The following is a 21,854-nucleotide window of genomic DNA, read 5'->3' as shown; positions in this document are numbered from 1 at the left end:
CGAGTAATTAAACGCTTTCATTTTTACAAACCAGTAATTTGATTAAAGTTAGTTACTTGATTGTCTGTGCGTTACTATTTTGTTGCCTATTGCCTCATGATTTATGTAGAATGAAAAATACTGTAGTCATGTACAAAGAGAATTTTGAATAAATAATGTTAGAAAGGTTTCCCGCTACGAATTCGTTTCCATGGAAACCGATCATCGCTCGAGTCACACTCGCTAAGTGTTTTGGGACTGTCGTGTGCCAGTGCGGGTGCACATTCGAGCCAAGTGTGGCCACTTGTTGAGATGTGCGAGGGACTATTGATCTGTGTGCGTCCATGAATGCATGTGAGTATTTTTTCCTTCATTCTGGAGAGTTAATGCGATAGGTTAGAGCCGGTACATGCGCGGCCGTTTCGTAGGTTTGCTGTTGCAACAGCGGGTAGTCGTCGTTCCCGCTCGTCTTTGGGAAGTCGGTGACCATTTTTTACATCATATTCGTGTTACACATTTATGCCGCGAGGTGAGTGTTCGGTCAGCATCTTTGGGATGTGTTGTAAGTCTGATTGAGTGTAAAGTGCTTAGTTGCCGCCACGTTTTGTGGCCGAATTGACCGCGTGTGTGTACGGCGTACTTCCGGGCTGCTGCGCCCGCGCACCCGCGCCCGCCCCGACCTTTGTTTTTATTGCACTATGCAATTCATTTGTGTGTTATTGATTAGTGCAGGCCATTTGCATTGTTTTATATTGGCACTGATACTGTTAACCCTAACCCCTAAATCCAAACCGGAAATTCATGTTGGCATGAGGCTTGGTCTTTCGGTTGGTGGGGTTTGGTTGGTCTGTGGAGGTGATTTCAACAAAGTCCATGCACTTATTTGTTAGTTTCAGGGCTCCAGAGTGCCTAAGCTAGCACGAGTCAATGGTGGTTGAGATCAACTCCATCGACTAGTTGGACCTCCGCTGGCTCGAGGACCAAGCCTTACAGTATGTGAAAAATTCTGATTCTGAATTCCCCTTTTAAATTCAATTATCAGAAAGTCAATTACATGCGACAACATTTTCTGTAGTCATTCTTATGTTGAGGCGGCAAAGGGAGAAAAACTGCTAAAAAGTAACTGATAACTTACTTTTAAAGTAACCTAGTTACTTATATAATGGAAAAAAATCAGTAAAGTAACAAGATTACTTTTTTTAGGCTTAATCGGTAATCAGTAATTAAATTACTTTTTCAAATAATCTGTGTCAGCACTGAGCAGCACTTATTTGGATGAACAGGACTTTTGTCTTATTTGTATTGTGTACTGAGAAAATCATTTAATGTTTTATACTTCTGTAATCTCTAATCTTTATTAAAAACTGTTTACATAAAACTGTGTAAAGTTTTATGTACTTAAAACAGTACAGTTGTAGAAAACAGTTAAGTTAGGAAGCTGTAAAAATAAATAAATAAATATATATTAGGGTTGTTCCGATCATGTTTTTTTTGCTCCCGATCCGATCCCGATCGTTTTAGTTTGAGTATCTGCCGATCCCGATATTTCCCGATCCCATTGCTTTTTTTTTTGCTCCCGATTCAATTCCAATCATTCCCGATAATTTTTCCAGATCAAATACATTTTGGCAATGCATTAAGAAAAAAATGAATAGAACTCGGACGAATATATACATTCAACATACAGTACATAAGTACTGTATTTGTTTATTATTACAAAAAATCCTCAAGATGGCATTTACATTATTAACATTCTTTCTGTGAGAGGGATCCACGGATAGAAAGACTTGTAATTCTTAAAGGATAATGTGACTTTGTATATTGTGACTAAATATTGCCATCTAGTGGATTTTTATGAGCTTTCAGTAAATGATACTGCAGCCATTTAACTTCTGCCCAAATGCATGATGGGAAGTGCAACCATGACTGTGCATAATGGTACCAATTGATATATCTACTCAGCGTTGGAAAATAAAATAGGGTGTTAAGAAAAAGATTAACTACTACCTTTCTTCCCCACATTGCTTCCCATGATATTTCTAATCGTTGAGAGAGGGATTGTAAGGCTTTAGCCAATTAAAAACAGGCTTCAAAGGCTGCCAAAATTCTCTCTACTCATTTTACGTTGCCTTTTAGCTCCATGTATACGTAATACTGTGCCATTATAGATTGAACGCGACAATGCGTGAGTGGGAAGTGCAGCGCATTCGTTAATTGTGTTAAATATTTAAATGGAATTATCGCCGTTGACGCGATAAATTTGACAGCCCTACTAAAAGCCAAAACTAAAGACTCTGGATGAGTGTAAGACATTTTGTCTGTAACGTTAAGTACAATTAGAAAACGATAAAAAAAAAATATATATATATATATATATATATATATATATATTAAAAAAAGGCATGTCCGATATTTTTTTGCCAATTCCAATACTTTGAAAATGACGTGATCGGACCTGATCGATCGATCGATTTTAAACTTTTAAACAAATTATGTCACAATGAAAAAAAGTCACAGATATCTACCTCATAACTATCGCTTAATTGTATTTTTTTGTTACTTTCGCATTTTCTCCGATATGTTAGATGATAAATAATCGATCCAAACAAAGAAAAATTGAGAAAAAAAAAAAAAAAAAACGCTTAAAAGGGTAAAAAAATGAAAAAGAAAATCTCGAATACTCCTTAATGTCTGCGATTTCTGCATCGCGACCCTTGTTAGATTACCATGTTTTACCCATAAAATCCCCCAAAAATTCAGCTGTGGCCATTCACAGCTGTGTCTTGACACTCAGTGATACATGCTACATAGAGTTTTTGGATCGAAACAAGGTAAGTACACGATGATATCTCGTTAAAGTCATAGCGTTTGTAATTCTGCTCTCGCGTGCTCTCACCTCCAGATAGGGTTTTACTGTTTAAAAAACTTTTTTTTTAAATGCCCTCCTGTTCAAAATGTTTCGTCCCCCAGAAAATTGAGATTTTAAGATGTATCACACATGCATATCAGACAATTTTGAAAGTTCGCCAAATTGGGGGTCTCAGAGTGGAACTTCAAGTCACTTGAGTGTTTTCTGCCATATATATATATACATACATACATGTATGTATACATGTATGTATGTATATATATATATATATATATATATATATATATGTATGTATACATATATGTATATATATACATACATATGCTTTTTTTTTTTTTTTTTTTCTTTTTTTTAAATAGTCATCCATTTTGTCTTATCATTACTTACAACATGCTGAAAACAACTTCAAGTTAAATTGTGAAGGTAATTGGAAAAAAAGTGACATTTATCCGATTAATGGTGGAATTAATTGTCCGATTAGTTAATAGTTCCAGCCCTAAATGTTAACAACAGAAAGTCATGTTGTTTTTGTAGTGTGAATATAAATAGCAATGTAACTATAACCCAATATTTTCTTGTCATGCTCATTTTTTTTTCCTTTTAGTTTTTTTTTTGTCCACCTCTTATATTTAATAAAAAGTATTAAAAGCAAACTAAATATTTATCTGCATTGTTTTGCTGTGACTTGCTGACATTAGGTTTATAGCACTCCCGTTTCGTTTGGCATCCAGCATTAGAATGTGTTTTCATGTACCCAAAGATATTTTCTCAACAGATGAGGAAAATTTCATTTTAACGATTTATTCATGAGTTCATACTAGAATTAATTCAGTGAATTCATGTCATCATGTTGCTTTATGGGCAAGACAACATGGGATCACGGGACTTGAATGAAGAAGAAGGAAAAAATTGTCCAATTTATTAACTTGCTTGTGCGAGTGAGAAAACTACCAGTGTCGGTTCACATGTAGCAGCAAGTACAAATACTCAAGGATATTAATGAATAAATCAGATTTTAGAGGAAATGTGTCTTGTTATCAGTGGTTTGTAATGAATAGCAGATATCGTATAGTAGTTGAACAGCATGTCTAAAGAACCAAATGATACCGTTTATCTGGTTCTCTGGACCCGCTGCATCTTGCTGCATCTTCTTTGGTTTCTCCTGGTTTTCCTGCTCCTCTTTTTTATGTGGATCCTCTTGATCGTTGGATGTCAGGTTGTTAAATCCTTTTTTGGACCCTTCATATTTATTGTTGTCTGGGTGGGGGGGGGGGGGGGTAGAATGGTGGTAATATAATGAACTGCTCAAAACAATTGAGCATAGTGATTTTTATTTTACATTTAAAGTAGACAAATGTGCAAAATGTATTAATATATACAGTCAAGTGAAAAAATTAGCACACCCCATGGAATACTCAGTTCAACTAGTAAGAAATGTTCACATATAAATGTCTGATCTTGTTTTTCTTTAGAAAAGAAAGTGATTCAATTGCAAGTAAACAATAAAGATTAACATTGTTTTACTCATTAAATCAAATATATCAACAAAAATGCATATTCTAACTGAGGAAAAACGTTAGGAAACCCTACCTTCTAGTAGCTAGTGTTACCCCCTTTGGCTGATATAACTTGAGACGCTTTTTGTAGCCATCTACCAGTCTTTGACATTGGTCTGAAGAAAATTTGCCCCACTCCTCAACGCAGAATACTTTCAGCTGTGAGATGTTTAACGGGTTTTTCACATGTACAGTACAGCCCTTTTCAAGTTACCCCACAGCATCTCAATGGGATTAAGAAGCTTTTACTCGGCCATTCCAGGACTCTTCATTTCGTCTTTTTCAGCCAGTCCTTGGTGGATTTACTGGTATGTTTTGGGTCATTGTCATGCTGTAGGGTCCAGTTTTGCTTCAGGTTTAATTTTTTTCACAGATGATCTCACATACAGTACTTCTTAAGCACCCTCTGATACCCGATAAAATTCATGGTGGATTCTATGATGGTGAGATGGCCAAGTACTGCTGCAGCAAAGCATCCCCAAACCATGACACTTCTACCTCCATGCTTCACAGTTGGTATGAGGTTCTTTTCCTGGAATGGTGTATTGGGTTTGCGCCAAACATGTCCTCTGTTCTGGTTCCCAAATAATTCAATTTTAGATTCATCATTACTCCAGAAGTCTTTGTATACATTCATTCTGGCAAACTTCAGTCTGGCCTTCATGTGCTTGTTGGAGAGCAAAGATTTCCTCCTTGCACACCTCCCATGAAGGTTAAACTTGTGAAGTCTCGTTCTGATTGTAAACGCATGCACTTTCACATCAACAGTAGGTCCTGTGATGACATATTAGGGTTTTTGGAAACTTCTTTTAGCATTTTGCGATCTGCTTTCAGGGTGAACTTGCTTGGACGGCCAGACCTGGGCTTGTTGACAGTTGTTTTGAATGTTCTCGACTTGTAGACTATTTTCCGGACAGTGGAATGGATGATTTTATATTCTTTTGAGATCTTTTGAAATCCCTTACAAGACTCATACGCGCCTACAGTCTTCTTTCTGAAGGTCTCAGGCAGCTCCCTTGATCTCACTGTGGTGTTTTCTCTCACTTGAACAGTCAGGGGCACAGCAAACTAAATGTGAGGTTTAAATAAGACAAGCCCCCTTCAAGTGGGATTAAATGTGGGGGTGTCCTAATTTATTCCTCAACAGAAATTACATTTATTTAAAATTATATTTTACAGAAACTTATAAAATATCTTTTTTTTTTCCAGTTTTAATTGTTTAGTTCTATTACTTGAATATCTCGAGATTGTTAAAATTGATACTAAATATCCATATGACCAAATATGTTAGAAAACACACAGGCTTCCATAGGGTGTCCTAATTTTGTCACGTGACTGTAATTACTAAAATAACTCTCTCAACCTGTTTAACTGATTAAGTGGCATATCAACATACTGTTGTCCATCTGGTTTATATCATCAGTAAGGAAATGCATACCTGAAGCTGGAGTGACAGTGTTGAGCCAATAACATGGCATGAAGGGGAAATAAAGCGGTCGACCAATTCCATACTGACCTGTGTTACGCATAAAACAGAGCAACTAAACATGTACCGTACTTTCCACAATATAAGGCCACTTCAAAGCCTTCAATTTTCTCAAAAGCGCAATAGTGAGCCCTATAATCCGATGCGCCTTATAATATATGGATCAATATTAGTTACTGTAATTTTCGCACTATAAGGCGCACCTGACTATAAGCCGCCACCCATATAATTTTGCACAAAACGGCATTTGTGAATAGATAAGCCACACTGGAATATGAGCCGTAGCCGTCCTCACTGTTTTATGGGATATTTACACCAAAAGATATTAACCGGTAACACTTTACACATGAAGTTTTGAACCAATTGGCTGCATGGCTTCATTGCTTCAAGAAGCTTCGTTTCATTGAAGGTGCGCCTTATATTCCGATGAGCCTTATAGTGCGGAAAATCAGCAATTTTTTTTAATGTATGAACCATAATATCTGGTTAGCAAACTCACCAGGAAAGATGTTATCCAAGTACCAGGCTAGTACAGCATAAAGCAGAGTGTCCAGGCTCATCATGCAGATAGAGGTAAGGAATGAGAACTCGTCTCCCTCCAGAGGACTGGTCTGGATATTGTCCCACTGTAGACCCTGACCTTGCTCCTCATAACGGGATAGGTATTCAGTCCCAAAACCAAAGGCAACTTGGGACAAAAGACTCTGAGGGAGAAGATGTTCAGTCCATTACATGCATAAATATAAAATTTTAATAACTGGTGAATTCTTAAGTTCGTCGGCACCTACCACCAGGATCTTCATGTCTTTGGTGATGCGATCTTGCCAAGCAAAGCAGAAGAGGTGTGGAAGATAGAGGGCAAAATAAATGATACCGCAGCAGGCTGCTGCCAGGTTGGCCTGGTTAAAGAAGACACTGAGGAGGAAGCATTGCATGATAGTGGCTGTGGTGAAGGTGAGCAGAAAGAAGAAGAGGATGAGGGGGTTGCTGTAGTTTAGTACTCTTCCTCCCTGCAAACAATGTCACAAGCAAGAAAGATGGTTCACTAAAATGTGTACTTTGTGATGTAATGTACAAATTATGTATGGGCTTGGTCACATAATATGATCTCTGAAACTGACATCAAATTTTAGTGTCATAGTTGACCATGCATATCCCAGCAGGCAACATAAATGTTCCATAAATAGTGGCTTGGATTACAGGCAAGGGTGAAGGTTTGGTTTCAACAATGGTAGGGACTAGAGACAATATAACAGCATAATCTGCATGTACACTTTTTGCTGGGGACGAAGCATTAATAAAACCAAACAGAGTATTGAACGGGGATCAGTGCTACAGTGGTATGAAAAAGTATCTGAACCTTTTGGAATTTCTCACATTTCTGCATAAAATCACTATCAAATGTGATCTGATCTTTGTCAAAATCACACAGATGAAAAAACAGTGTCTGCTTTAACTAAAACCACCCAAAGATTTATAGGTTTTCATATTTTAATGAGAATAGTATGCAAACAATGACAGAAGGGGGAAAAAAATAATTGAACCATCACATTTAATAACTTGTGGCCCCGCCTTTGGCAGCAATAACTTCAACCAAATGCTTCCTGTAGCTGCGGATCAGTCTGGCACATCTATCAGGACTAATCTTGGCCCATTCTTCTCTACAAAACTGCTGTAGTTCAGTCAGATTCCTGGGATGTCTCGCATGAATCGGTGTCTTTAGGTCATGCCACAGCATCTCAATGCGGTTCAAGTCTGGACTTTGACTTGGCCACTCAAGAACGTGTATTTTGTTCTTCTGAAACCCTTCTTAAGGTGATTTACTTCTGTGTTTTTGGATCATTGTCTTGTTGCAGCATCCATCCTCTTTTTAGCTTCAACCGTCTTACAGACGCCCTCAGGTTTTCTTGCAAAACATCCTGATGAACTTCTGAATTCATTCTTCCACTAGTGATTGCAAGATGTCCAGGCCCTGAGGTAGCTAAACATCCCCAAATCATGATGCTCCCTCCACCATGCTTCACGGTGGGGATGAAGTGTTGATGTTGATGATTTTTCTACCACACATGACGTTTTGTGTTACTCCCAAACAATTCAACTTTGGTTTCATCCGTCCAAAAAATATTTTGCCAAAACTTCTGTGGAGTGTCCAAGTGCCTTCTTCCAAACTTTAAACAAGCAACAATGCTTTTTTTTTTTTTTTTTTTTTTTTTTTTTTTTTTTCTCGACAGCAGTGGCTTCCTCTGAGGAGTCCTCCCATGAACACCATTCTTGGCCATAGTTTTACATATAGTTGATGTGTGCACAGAGATATTGGACTGGGCCAGTGATTTCTGTAAGTCTTTAGCAGACACTCTGGGGTTCTTCTTTACCTCTCTGATTATTCTGCACTGAAGTGTTGGCGTCATCTTTGGTAGACAGCCACTCCTTGAGAGAGAAGCAACAGTGCCAAACTCTCTCCATTTGTAGACAATTTCTCTGACTTTAGAGATGGTTTTGTATCCTTTCCCAGCTTTGTACAAATCAACAATCGTTCATCACAGTTCTTCAGACAGCTCTTTTGACCGAGCCATGATGCACATCAAACAATTCTTCTCATCAAGACAATTTTTACAAGGTGTGTGTTTTATAGTGGGCACTCATGAGTGATTGGGCACCCACCTGACTTAAATTGTTTGGTAAAAATTGGTTTCGATTGCTCTATAAGCCTCCTTAGGCACAGGGTTCACTTACTTACTTTTCCCACTTCTGTCATTGTTTGCATGCTATCCTCATTAAATAGGCTGTATTGGCACCATGGAAAAAGTGCTTAGAAAATGGATTTCGTTCCACTAAAGTGGATCTACATAACCTGTACATTGTAATTTACATACGATGCTAATTAGTACCAAAAAAAAAGTTCTACTCACGGTTTACAGTCATTTTTTAGTAATTAGCGTTTTTGTGTCGGTCTTTTTTTTCCCGTGGCGCAGTGATATTGATATGGCGGAGTCGTATCGTCAGTGTGTGAAGCCATTTTAGGTCACGTGCACCAATAGAAGACGAGGACTGTTGCTATGGTTTGAAAAACAAACAACATGGCGGCGACCGTGTCAAGCTACGACACGAGCGAAGATGAACAAAAGATAAGAAAACCGCTTTCGAAATTTAGTCAAAAGGCATCGAAACGATGCTATATGCGTCTCTCATCTGTCCAAGGGCGAAAAAGGGCAGGAATTTGGCCGAAACGGCGGTCAACTTGCTAAGCCTTCGTGGCTACGTCAGACAATGGCTTTCTCTCCAGGCTCCGTCGAAGGATCTTGCTGAAAATGCGTCGACTGGGATTTTTAACGACATTGACTACAGGTAAGCCACACACACGCCTTTTGTTGTGAATAACTATGGGAGTTGGGGGGCTTCTGGTCAGATGACATATAAAGTTAAGACTTGCAATGTGAGTTCTGGGCTGTAGCGGTCATTATTATGATGTTAGATTGATAACTTCGAGCAAAAAGTTTAGATTGACAAATAACATAGTATTTAGTTTGTTTAACAGTAGTTCCAAAAACCTATTTGATAATTTTATTCAGGAAAAATGGCAGAATAGACAAGCCTAGATAATTTGGATTGGAAGATGATGTAAATATGATATGGATGAAACAGTTCACACATGGTTTATGTGTGTGTGCATGTTTTTCAGAACTGAAACACCCTTCACTGACAGCTACAACTTCTTCTGTGAGACCGTCGTCCATTAAAAGATTAGAGTTGACCAGGAAGTGCTGCGAATGGACAAGCTTGTGGAAATATGGCCTTATTGGGACCATGGAAAAAGTGCTTAGAAAATGGATTTCATTCCACTGCGCTGGATCTATGCGTTCAATGCATTTTTCCAAAGCCAATACCCTCCTAACTTAGTCACCAACCAGAAATGTATCTTTATGTGAATACACAAAAATACAGATCTAGTGTTGCTGTTTTTGCTTGTTTTAAGTGTTATATTCATTCTGGCAACACAAAATCTTTATCAAATGTCATAAACACATCTACCAAACATTTGAAACAAGTATTGGTGCCTTAGTTTACACATAGGTGAATTCAGAATGAGGAATGTAGCTAATTTCTTGAAGGAAACACTTCAACATTAATGATTTGCACCCAGCACAATGAAATATATACTGAATTAAGCTAAAGGCTTATGTGTCATATATTAAAAATATCACAACCTACTATGCAATGAAATATATGAAATAAAAAATGCACACCATGATCATAAATGGCTGAAAATCAACCGAATTGCAACCACACCCTCCTAAATGTGAATCATGGCAAAAATGGAATAAGTCAAAAAATTACAGGGTGATCAAAAAATAATGTGCCAAAATCATAAGGTGATACTTAAAAAATGAAAGACATCTTGTTTCATGTTTCACAAGTGCTCAAATGTAAGCACACCCAGCAGCATGGACAAAATCAAGCCACGATGAAAATTCCTCTCAAACGTGTGCATGTCGCAGTTATTGTCTTGATTGCAACTGTTGTTCGATATTTCACATCATCAGTACTTGCTGGACGTGTTGGTATGTTAAAGACAAAGTTCATTATCCATCTTTATGTCACATAACGTATGTTATACACTAAGTGTATGTTCCACCACTTCCAGCAAATATTGATGACATGAAAGAATAACAGACGCAATCAACGCGGGAGGGAGGAATTCTCATGTCAACTTGATGTTGTCCATGCTGCTGGTGATGGCCATATTTGAATACTATGAAAACATGAAATTGAACTTAGTTACTTTCTACATCTGTCCAAGGTAAAGTTTTTTTTTTTTTTTTTTTTTTTTAAATGTTTTTTGTTTTTGACATGGCATTATGATTTTGGCACAGCCTTTTTTAATCACACTGTATAGATACAAAAGGTTGGAATCATTCAAGTATGGTACTGTTGGTACACAACATTTATTTAAACATGGAAGTGTCTCATACTATAAAAATACACATTATTACACATACAAATATTGAAAAAACAAATTTAAAATATATATATATATATAGAAATAAAAAAAATAGTAAAACTGTACATGACAACATTACTCCTCAAAATCGCTTTCATCAAAGTCATCATCCCATCCCATCCAAGTGTCTTCTGTTTCTTTGGAAACATTCTCACATGCTTGGCACAGATATAAACCAGTACAAGAAAGTTTTGCAGACATACAGGAACATCTTCCCGTGTCACAATTGGTTGCCTTTCAACTACAGTTGACTACTTGCAAAACAGTATCAGGGGCAGGATTTTTAGTCATCCATGTCACTGCCAACTGCCCATCCTCAATGTCAATGGGTGAAGGGGCACACATTTTACCTGTCAGACAACGTTTCATAATTGCTGCTTGATAGTTTGCTGTCCTGCAATGTTGGTGCAGAGCATCAGTTTTGGGGGGAATAGAATGTTCTGGCAAGACTGACGAGGCCATACAGAAAGATCTGCATTTGGCATCATTTTTGGCACATGACTGGCCAAACAGGTGGCACACGTATTTACACAATGTGTTAAATGTTTGTAGGTCAAGTTTAAAACTGATGCCCAGCTTTGCAAACCCAGTCAGGTATTCTTTTTTATGACGTGCAAAAGAAAATGTTTTTTTTTGCCTTTGCCATGAAAGGCACAAGCAGAGTCACAACCTGTGAATGTATGGATGCCAATGAGTGCTGAACACACACTAGTGCCAGGAGCTGCAGAGACGTCTGTCCTCGTTCTGTTGCCTCCTCCTGTGAAAAAATGCAATTTACACTGTAAATCTATCTGCAGACTTACAGCAATCACTGCTACGTCAGTATCAGGGCTTTTATTGACTACAGCTTGATGTTCTTGAGCCAAAAGGTTTATTTAACCATTGTCACCCATAACAGGTATGCAATAAAAAGTTCTACTGGATTCACTTTCTATACACTGTATATACATTTTATAACAAAGTGGTATTGATATCTGGGCTAAAAAATGGTATCGTTACAACACTAGTTTAAATAAGAATTTTGTGAGCATAAGTTAATAACAATTAACCTTGTAGTAAAGGCGTGCGTGTGGCTTACCTGTAGTGAATGTCGTTAAAAATCCCAGTCGACACATTTTCAGCAATATCCTTCGACGCAGCCTGGGGAGAAAGCCATTGTCTGACGCAACCACGCGGGCTGTGCACGTTTTATTTTCCAAATTCCTGCCCTTTTTCGCCCTTGGACAGCTGAGAGATGCATATAGCATCCTTTCGATGCCTTTTGACTAAATTTCGAATGCGTTTTTCTTATCTTTTGTTCATTTTCGCTCGTGTCGTAGCTTGACATGGTCGCCATCATGTTGTTTGTTTTACAAACCATAGCAACAATCCTCGTCTTCTATTGGTGCACGTGACCTAAATGGCTTCACACACTGACGATACGACTCCGCCGTATCAATATTACTGCGCCACGGGAAAAAAAAAGACTGACACGAAAACGCTAATTACTAAAAAATGACTGTAAACCGTGAGTAGAACTTTTTTTTTGATACTAATTAGCATCGTATGTAAATTACAATATAGAGGTCAAGTAGATCCACTTTAGTGGAACGAACCAACACAATTTTCGCTCAGCCAATACAGCCTAAAAATATGAAAACCTGGAAATGTTTGGGTGGTTTCAGTTAAAGCAGACACTTTTTTTCATCTGTGTGATTTTGACAAAGGTCAGATAACATTTGATGGTGATTTTATGCAGAAATGTGAGAAATTCCAAAAGCTTCAGATACTTTTTCATACCACTGTACATTTCTCACGAATATAAACCTACAGTAATTAATTGATCGGCTAAATGATCAATTCAAAATAACTCTGTACTGACTTTTACTAACTTTCATGTGTATTGGTTTAAGTAATACACCATTCGATTCAAATCTTTGTTTTCAAAAACTACTAAAGAAACATTTTTTGAGAACTTCCAGAATAAATATCTGGATTTAACTAAATTTATACATGTATAAATTTATACATAAAATAAATAAGTTAAAATAAAGATAAATACATTTTAATTAATAAATAAATGCACCAATACGTAATTGGTTTCAAAAGTGTATTTCTAAACCAGGCCTTTTTCAAGAAGAAAAGCAGCATGCGGTTTTGTCTTTCTTATGAAACACAGACTAGGACCTCTCTCTCTCTAAGCAGCTTCTTGCTCACGTTTTTTTGGTTCTAGCTTCCAGCAGAGTTCATTAAGTTTCTCACAGTTTAACTAATATTAACAATAGAAAACACAACCAGGAGGACACTTCAGCTCCCTACTGGAGTTTTCTACAGGTTAGAAATTCACACAGTTTAATAATGACTCTAATGCAGCTCGGACTTTCAGTAGCAAAATTAGTGGTGTTTTCCCCACCTGCACAACATTATCTTCTTTTTACATTACTTACAGTCGCTGCTGGCCGAAAAAAAACTTCTAGTCAAGTCTAGTATATCAAGTCATCAGCCAATCAAACGTGCGTTTGAGGGCAAAAAAATGGACCGGCACATGGACGTCTGAACATAATGAAAATAATTCACTTAACCATGCTAGGGTCAATTCTATCCTTACAAAATATGGGAAGAGTATCTAAATTACCTACTATGTAACTGAACTCATTATATGATGGAAATAAGGTTGCTTAAAGGTTGGTGGGGACAATTTGAACACCCTGAAAAATCGGTAGTGTTATGTCTCTACCATCCCTATGCAAGCCTCCGCCCTCGGTTACAGGTTCCATCACAAAAGTCAGCTCTAATGACACTGTTTACTGTTGTTAGAATTGGAAAGACATGAGAGGGAAGAGAATAACACACAAGATCTCAAATATGGCTAAAAAAAAAAATAAAACAATATTGAAGAAAAATCCTTATAACAATGTTCTGCACACAAAATCCAATGTACACCCCAAATTAGTTGGAATTAGTAGCGCAGTAAATTTTGTTATTAAGCATACTGCCACTAGAGGTCAGTAGAGTACAGGATTTGTAATCTTGGCTGACTATGACCGTGACGTTATTTTTCACTGGGCACACATATTACATTGGCAAGCACGTACCTGCACATTTTGGCATAATTCCCATGATGTCATAAAATTCACTATCATTTGGTTAATTATTTGTGTGTACGCAATCCCTGTGTCACTTTTCATGAGTCATGAAGGAGTTGATAAAATGTGAAATTCTTAATGTTACAATCATTTGTCACCTGCCAGGATTTGATTGTATCCAGTTAAATCATAATGACGCTGTTTTCAAGCTTAGACCTGAAATTGAGAGACATGTCTTCCTTACCATGATGATGACTGTAAGGAGAGCAGTACTAGTACCCATCATTAGAAAGCTGTCAATAAACCAAGTGGACCAGATGACACCGTTTGAAACTCCCATCACTTTGAGAGTCTCCTTAAGACGGAGTTCCTTTTCAAGAACTATACTTTTGACTGTCATGGACACAGAATAGACCCAGGCCAGCACCATGAAGATGGGAAAGCAGCGGCTCAGTGTGAGCATGAAGCTGTACAAAAAAGGAAAAAAAGATTAACTTTAAGGACAATATAAGTTGTGTTTGTGTATACATGTGTGTTTTCCACTGACAGATCATCCACATAACAAGGGTAGGGCATCTGTTGCAGGTAAACACCCAAAGGCCACTCTTTCCCAGTCTGTGTCCGAATTATCCCGTGTTCTATTATGTCCTGAAGATAAGCGAAACCTCCCCAAATATAGCGCAGGTCATCCATAGGATCCGCCCTTGGGCCCGGATCCCAATACCTGACAGAGATACACATTACTCCCTAAAGCAATATATCCAAACAATGGGTTATCACACTTTCTGACCTTTACACTAACCTGTCTTTGACTTTATTGGTACGCTCCACAGAATCAATATCCATGCGAATCTTGAACTTCACATGAGGTGGGACTTTGGTAGTCCAAGGGTGCATGTTAACAAAGATGAGACCCGCCCAAAATTTGCTGTCCTCCAGTAAGTCCAAGGCCCGATAAGTTACAGTGTCCTCATTAGGCAAAGCCACAAATTTATCCAGGATTATACACTAGAAAAACGGGGTAGAGGTTAAGATTCAGAGGCATGAGGAAACAACAACAGGCAAACAATATTTCATGATTGTTAGGAATATTGTACTTCATTATGCTTGTCAAGGTTCAAAACAACATTTTGAAGGTCTTGGTCTGGTCTTGGGCTCAATTCAATTCAATACAAATTTTTTGTACCCAAGTGCTCTGTTGTAATACGCAGTAATAAAGTTTTTTTCATGCCAGAGCAGCCCACGCTGCACGTTTTTGGAACTTGGTAGACTGGTCTTTGCCAATTTAGGCGTAGTGTCCTAGCAAGGATGTGCCCTTGTGAACACGCCCAGTGCAAGAGACATATTTGTAGAACAAAGGTGCACACTTTTACGAGCCTTCATTGCCGAAGATGGTCATCAAAATCATTCCGCAAGGTAATCTTGCGCACCGCAGAAATGGGAACGTGACGTCAATGTGTTTCAATCGAGAATACATTTAGCAGAAAAGGCTGAAAAAGCAGTTTCTGTTCTTGCACCCCTCTTTAAAATAAACTGCTGTATTTTCAGCCAAAAGAACTGTTGTGTTTGATAGGAAATATGTCTATATGCTGCCATAGCAGATTCATGGCGCATTAATTCCCCGAACTATATTTAATTTGTCTGTTTTACACTGGAAACCCTCGTATACAGACATCGCGCAACCGCTTTTGTTTTAACCTAGCCAGAAAAAGAAGGGAAGTAATTGTATTTATTATTCGAAATGTTTGTCATTTTAGCTTTGAATCATTAATTGATGTGTAATATTTAGTTTAAAAAAAAAAAAAAAGAAACAACTTTAAAAAATTATTCACTCGCATATTTTAAACTTTTAAAAAATTATGTCACAATGAAAAAAATAGCGTCTGTAAAAAAGTCACGGATATCTACCTTATAACTATCGCTTAATTGTATTTTTTTCATTACTGTTGCATTTTCCCCAACATTTTAGATGATAATCGATCCAAACAAAGAAAAATGGAGAAAAAGAAACGTTTAAAAGGGTAAATGTATGAAAATGAAAATCTCGACCACTCCTTGATGTCTGCAATTTCTGCAGCGCGACCCTTGTTATATTACCATGTTTCGCCCATAAAATACACCAAAAAATCCTGCTGTGGCCATTCACAACTGTGTCTTGACACTCGGTGATACATGCTACATGGAGTTTTTGGATCAAAAAGAGGTAAGTAGGTGATAATATCTTGTTAAAATCATGGCGTCTTTAATTCTGCTCTCGCATGCTCTCACCGCCAGTTAGGGTTTTGCCTATTAAAAAACTTTTTTTTTTTTTTTTTTTTTAAATGTCCTCCTGTTCAAAATTTTTCTTTCCCCAGAAAACTGAGATTTTAAGCTTTCCAGTGATGTATCACACGTGCATATCGGACAATTTTGAAATTTGGCCAAATTGGTTGTCTCAGAGCAGAACTTCAGATCACCTAAGTGTTTTGCGCCATTTATTATTGCATAAATCAGTTCATTTAATATGATCTCAGACTCCTACCAAGCACATGTCAATCATTCACTGAACAAACCAGTGTCGTTTTCGTCATGTAAACTTTGTAGAAGATGATCGGTGCAGACAAACACTCAAGTATTTTGCCTGCGCTTAAAACACATGGAAGGGAGCCTGATTATTGGTTCATTGATGCAGCACTGATAACACCTTTTATTGGTGCATCCCACTTCCTACTTCCTAGTGTATGCCTGCGCCTCTCCTCGAAATTACAGAAACCTGGTCTAAATAGCCTGGCCTGTCAACAGACTTGCAGGGGCCCGGAAACAAGAGACGATTATAGGCCGCCCCCTCCCAACCCCTGCCACCAGCTTGTCACGACAAGGCAGTACTTTTAACGCTTTGCAAGCAATGACAGTGTAAATTTTTAAATTATTTACTTTGAGATGGACACTTAAATTTAACAGTCCGTAATGTGATGTGACACAATATAAACAAACTATTTCCATCTATTGTCCCATGTAGGCTACAATACAATATAACTGAGAGTGCTATGCCTGCCTGCTAAGCAACAAAACAGTATAACTAAACATCATGTGCCTCCCCCCCTCCCTCGGGTTATCAAGCCCTCAAGCCCTCCTAGATTTTTTTGACAGCAAAGTCACTTATAACATTAGTGAAATCCAGTTTTTGAGCAAGCTCACACTTAATGGAGAGCATGGCTAGGTTGTTAAGCCTGCCCTGTGATATGTTGGGCCAAAGGTAGTTTTTTATTATTTTCATTTTACTGAAGGTTCGCTCTCCTCCAGCTACAGTTACTGGCAATAAGGCGTTATATTGCTGACTCTATTCTGAACGAGCAATAATGGAGTTTGAGCACAGAAAACACTGCTCCTGCTCTTGCTCAATTTCTGCTCACCTGTGCTGCCTCTATTCTGAGCGAGCAAAAATGGATTTTGAGCACACCTCTTGCTCTCGCTAAATTTCTCAACTCCTGCGCTGGTCAGTTTTTTTTCTCTGCGTGCTCAGTTGAGCACATGCTACTAACGTGTCACGAAGCCAACCAATCAGATAGCTAGCTGAAGTACACTGGTTGGCTGTTTGCCCTCCACTTAATGCACAAATCCGATTTTTACGTGTTTTTCCAACTCGAGTGTGGCATTAACTTGACGGTATGAGCGGGACAGGCTGCATAAAAGTGGACCATTTCAAATCTGATCTAGGTCACTTTCGTATTTGGTTAAAACCCGATCTGGGCCACATTTTTCCAGAATGTGCTTGCAGTCTGAACTGTCAAGTCTCCCAAATCAGAATTCATACAGAAATTAAGTCAGCAAAGAGTGTAAGAGGCAGGGAACTACGGCAGCGATAGAGCTGTGCATTAGCATTAGCGCCTAGTTTGAACTCGGCATTTAGTGAAGAGGCGGGGTTGACAACTGTCCTAAAAAAATTAAAGTGGGGTAGAGGGAGGGGAGCATAAGCCTGAAAATACTCAGTTTTCTTTCTGTGCGCCTAATGAGCAATATTTAAATATTGCTCGCATGGCCGAGAGTTGGGGCACTCTGCTGGTAGCCTATGTGTGTGCATCATGCATGCGTTCTATCAATCCATATAAACTTTGGATATAAAACTAAAGGGGGGTTATTTAAGTCTGTTGTTGTTGCCCTTTTTTTGGAAATCAAAATACGATCGCACTAGGATGACATAGAGCCAGCATGTTTGTTTTAAGGCTGGTCAGTTTGCTCAGCGCTTGTCGGACTGCGAGTTAGTATGAATGCCTGCAACATTTATGGGCTAGATGGAAAAAGCAGTCTGAACGGGCACGCCAAAAAAACACATCTGAAGAAAAATTGGATTTGTGCAATAAGACCTGTGGTATGAACAGTCTTAGGTCTCAGTGTCGGACTTGGTCAAGTTTTGGTTTTGGTCCTGACCAACAAAATTCTTGATCTTGAATTGATGTCAGTGGTTTTAATCATGGTCTTGAGCACAAAATGTTAATTAAACCTGTTGGGCATATAAAAGGAAACCAAGCTAAGAAAATACAGGGTGACCCAGAAAAACGGAAATTTTAAATCCTTTTTAAGATTAGTTCAATTTATTATTTGTTAGTATTATTATTAGGTTAATAATAATTCATTAATGTCAAATGTCCCCAAATGACCTGATATGACCAGGACACGCCCCCCAAATGTCCCCAAATGACCTGGACATGTCCCTGAAATGTCCCCAAATTAACAGGAAGTGACCTGTTATGACCAGGACGTCTCCCCCAAATGTCCCCAAATCAACAGGAAGCGAACTGATATTGTCCCCGAAATGTCCCCAAACAAACTTGGGCGGGGCTAAGATATGTATCTCCACATAGCAAAGACACAGAGTAATTTCTCCAGAAATTGCAGTTTCTAGTTCAAAATATTTTTCTTCCATCACTACTGGGTTTATTGGCTTGTTAAAAGGTTCCCGTTTTTTGAGCCACCCTGCACAAACAGATACAATATCTTGGCCCAAGTTGGAAATCTCCATTAAAAACAGTTTCCCATTAGATGCAGTGCAAACAGGTCCAAGAGCCACTTAACACTCCCAAGCAATTTGCTGGCAACTAAAGACACACTGTCAATTAACACTAATGACAAAGTTCCCCATGCATTAAGTATGTGCAACAATTTCCATTCAAAATGCTGTTCCTAGACATACCAATGTATCCTTCTCCTAAACACTATAGGCCCAGTGTATTGCGTGATTCGCATGCATGCCACCAACGTGCAACCGCTCACCCTTCAAACCCACAGTCATTGTAGTTGCTGTATAAAAGATAGCGGGTGAAGTGACAGCTGTGTCTAATCAGCCTGAGGCCTTCCCACTCTCCTTGTCACACTCAAGTGCTGTAAGCTTTAACTTGGACAAAAACAAAGAGCACCAGCCATCCACCCAACCGTGCCCCCCTTGTCACCCCCCAGTGGGATAGACCCACTCATCCCGATAAGCCCCTTTGGGTGAAAAGGGCTGATTTGGACTTTGTTTTAAATATATTGGCCCACTTAGTTATGGAGGGCCCTCACTGGTGAAGCTTTAATGATGCTTTGTTTTATTTTTTTTTTAGAGAGGCTGCCACTCCATCGTCAGCTAACACAAGAGAGTCGACAGCTCTTCTGTTAGTCTGGCTCTCATCCCACCTGGGGATTGCCACGTTTAGAGGATGGGGGACTAATTCCCAAACGAAAAGACAGTTCATCCAAATGGTCACATCACGTCAAAAATGGAGCATGACAGTGGTCTTTCAAGCATGCTAATGAAATCAACAAGTGACAGGACCTGTGTTCAGTAGGATTATTAGATGAATGGGCAATTCTAAGAAGGAATTCTAGTGCCAAGAGCTCACGTAGGAATGATACTGACACCTTTGGAAACATGGATTAACCCACACGTCACTGAATTCTTGAAATGTAGCAGATTTTTTTTTTTTTTTTTTTTTTAATCACAGCTGCAACAACAGTTTCTAGGCTACAGTACAAAAATATTTCAGAGTGCACTTACATCTCCATATTGATTGAGCATCTGAATGACACGGTCAGTAAGGTTGAAAACATCACGCCAATCAAAATCAGGCATACTTTCAAGGCGCTCCTCTGGCGGACCATTGTGCAAGAAGTTGAGAATGTGCTTGGTGGAGAACAGAGCTTCCCCAAGACTACGGTCAATGAAATCCATTACTGATGGATTTCGGAAGGTATCCTAAAAACAGAAAAGAGACCTTTAAAATTGAATTATGATAAATCTGTCATTAACAACACAGTGTTATAGATAAAAATATAAATGGAAATACAAATCAGAAGTTATATCAATTACAGGACATTTTATTATTTGACTTGAATGCATTATTGAGTAGCATTTTATCATTTTAACTGACCTCTTGGTGCATATTTAAAGATTAAAGGTAAAGATATTTCATTAAATAAAAATGCTATTGAATTTTCATATTATTATTATGATAAACTACAGTGGCATGAAAATGTATCTGAAACTTTTGGAATTTCTCACATTTCAGCATAAAATCACCATCAATTGTGATCTGATCTTTGTCAAAATCACACAGATGAAAAAAAACAGTGTCTGCTTCCCACCCAAACATTCATAGGTCTTCATATTTTAATGAGGATAGTATGCAAATAATGACACAAGGGGGAAAAAATGAATGAACCATCACATTTAATATTTTGTGGGCTCCCCTTTGGCAGCAATAACTTCAACCAGATGCTTCCTGTAGCTGCAAATCAGTCTGGAACATCAATCAGAACTAATCTTGGCCCATTCTTCCCTACAAAACTGCTGTAGTTCATCAGATTCCTGGGATGTCTGGCATGAATCGCTGTCTTTAGGTCATGCCACATTTCAATGGGGTTCAAGTCTGGACTTTGACTTGGCCACTCCGGAATGTGTATTTTGTTCTTCTGAAACCTTTCTGAAGTTGATTTATTTCTGTGTTTTGGATCATTATGTTGTTACAGCATCCATCCTCTTCAACTGTCTGACAGACAGCCTCAGGTTTTCCTGCAAAACATTTGAATTCATTCTTCCATTAATGATTGCAAGTTGTCCAGGCTCCGAGGCAGCAAAGCAGCCCCCAATCATGATGCTCTCGCCACCATGCTTCACGATGGGGATGAGGTGTTGATGATGGTGAGCTGTTCCATTTTTCCTCTACACATGACGTTGTGTGTTACTCCCTAAAAAATTAAGTCTGGTTTCATCAGTCCACAAAATATTTTGCCAAAACTTCTGTGGAGTGTCCAAGTGTCGGGGAGTGTCCAAGTGTCTTTTTGCGAACATTAAACGAGCAACAATTTTTTTCTTTAGACAGCAGTGACTCCCACCGTGGAGTCCTCCCATGGACATCATTCTTAGCCGTCGTTTTACAAATAGTTAAAGTGTGCACAGACATATTGGACTGTGCTAGTGATTTCTGTAAGTCTTTAGCAGACACTGTAGGGTTCTTTTTTAGCTCTCTGAGTATTCTGCGCTGAACTCTTGGCGTCATCTTTGGTGGAAGGCCACTCCTTGGGAGCGAAGCAACAGTGCCAAACTCTCCATTTGCAGACAACTTCTCTGACTGTCGATTGATGAACATCCAGACTTTTAGAGATGGTTTTATGTCCTTTCCTAGCTTTATACATATCAAAAATCCTTGATCGTAGGCCTTACGACAGCTCTTTTCACCGAGCCATGATGCACATCAGACAATGCTTCTCTCAAGACAATTTTTATCAGGTGTGTGCTTAGTAGTGGGCAGGGCAGGTTAAAACCACTCATCAGCGATTGGGCACACAACTGACTTAAATTGTTTGGTAAAAATTGGTTGAAATTGCTCTTTAAGTCTCCTTAGGCTGAGGGTTCACTTACTTATTTTTCCCCCTTCTGTCATTGATT

General features: G+C 38.5%; 1 protein-coding gene across 2 annotated transcripts in view; it reads right to left on the bottom strand.

Annotated features, from left to right (window-relative positions):
• The window catches only part of abca4a (ATP-binding cassette, sub-family A (ABC1), member 4a), a 103,428-nt gene that overhangs the window by 36,724 nt on the left and 44,850 nt on the right, over positions 1 to 21,854 (bottom strand). For both annotated transcript variants that reach the window (XM_057824130.1, XM_057824131.1), the window contains exons 12-19: positions 19,965 to 20,162; positions 14,757 to 14,962; positions 14,502 to 14,678; positions 14,199 to 14,421; positions 6,679 to 6,900; positions 6,390 to 6,594; positions 5,843 to 5,920; positions 3,956 to 4,105 (exon numbers count right to left, since the gene is read on the bottom strand). In XM_057824130.1, the coding sequence (XP_057680113.1) occupies positions 3,956 to 4,105; positions 5,843 to 5,920; positions 6,390 to 6,594; positions 6,679 to 6,900; positions 14,199 to 14,421; positions 14,502 to 14,678; positions 14,757 to 14,962; positions 19,965 to 20,162 (1,459 nt within the window). The remainder of the gene's footprint in view (positions 1 to 3,955; positions 4,106 to 5,842; positions 5,921 to 6,389; positions 6,595 to 6,678; positions 6,901 to 14,198; positions 14,422 to 14,501; positions 14,679 to 14,756; positions 14,963 to 19,964; positions 20,163 to 21,854) is intronic.

This window comes from Corythoichthys intestinalis, chromosome 20 (assembly GCF_030265065.1).
Source record: "Corythoichthys intestinalis isolate RoL2023-P3 chromosome 20, ASM3026506v1, whole genome shotgun sequence".
NCBI classification, from domain to species: Eukaryota; Metazoa; Chordata; class Actinopteri; order Syngnathiformes; family Syngnathidae; genus Corythoichthys; species Corythoichthys intestinalis.
The sequence above is the reverse complement of the archived record's forward strand: the minus strand, read 5'-3'. Positions and strand labels throughout refer to the sequence as shown.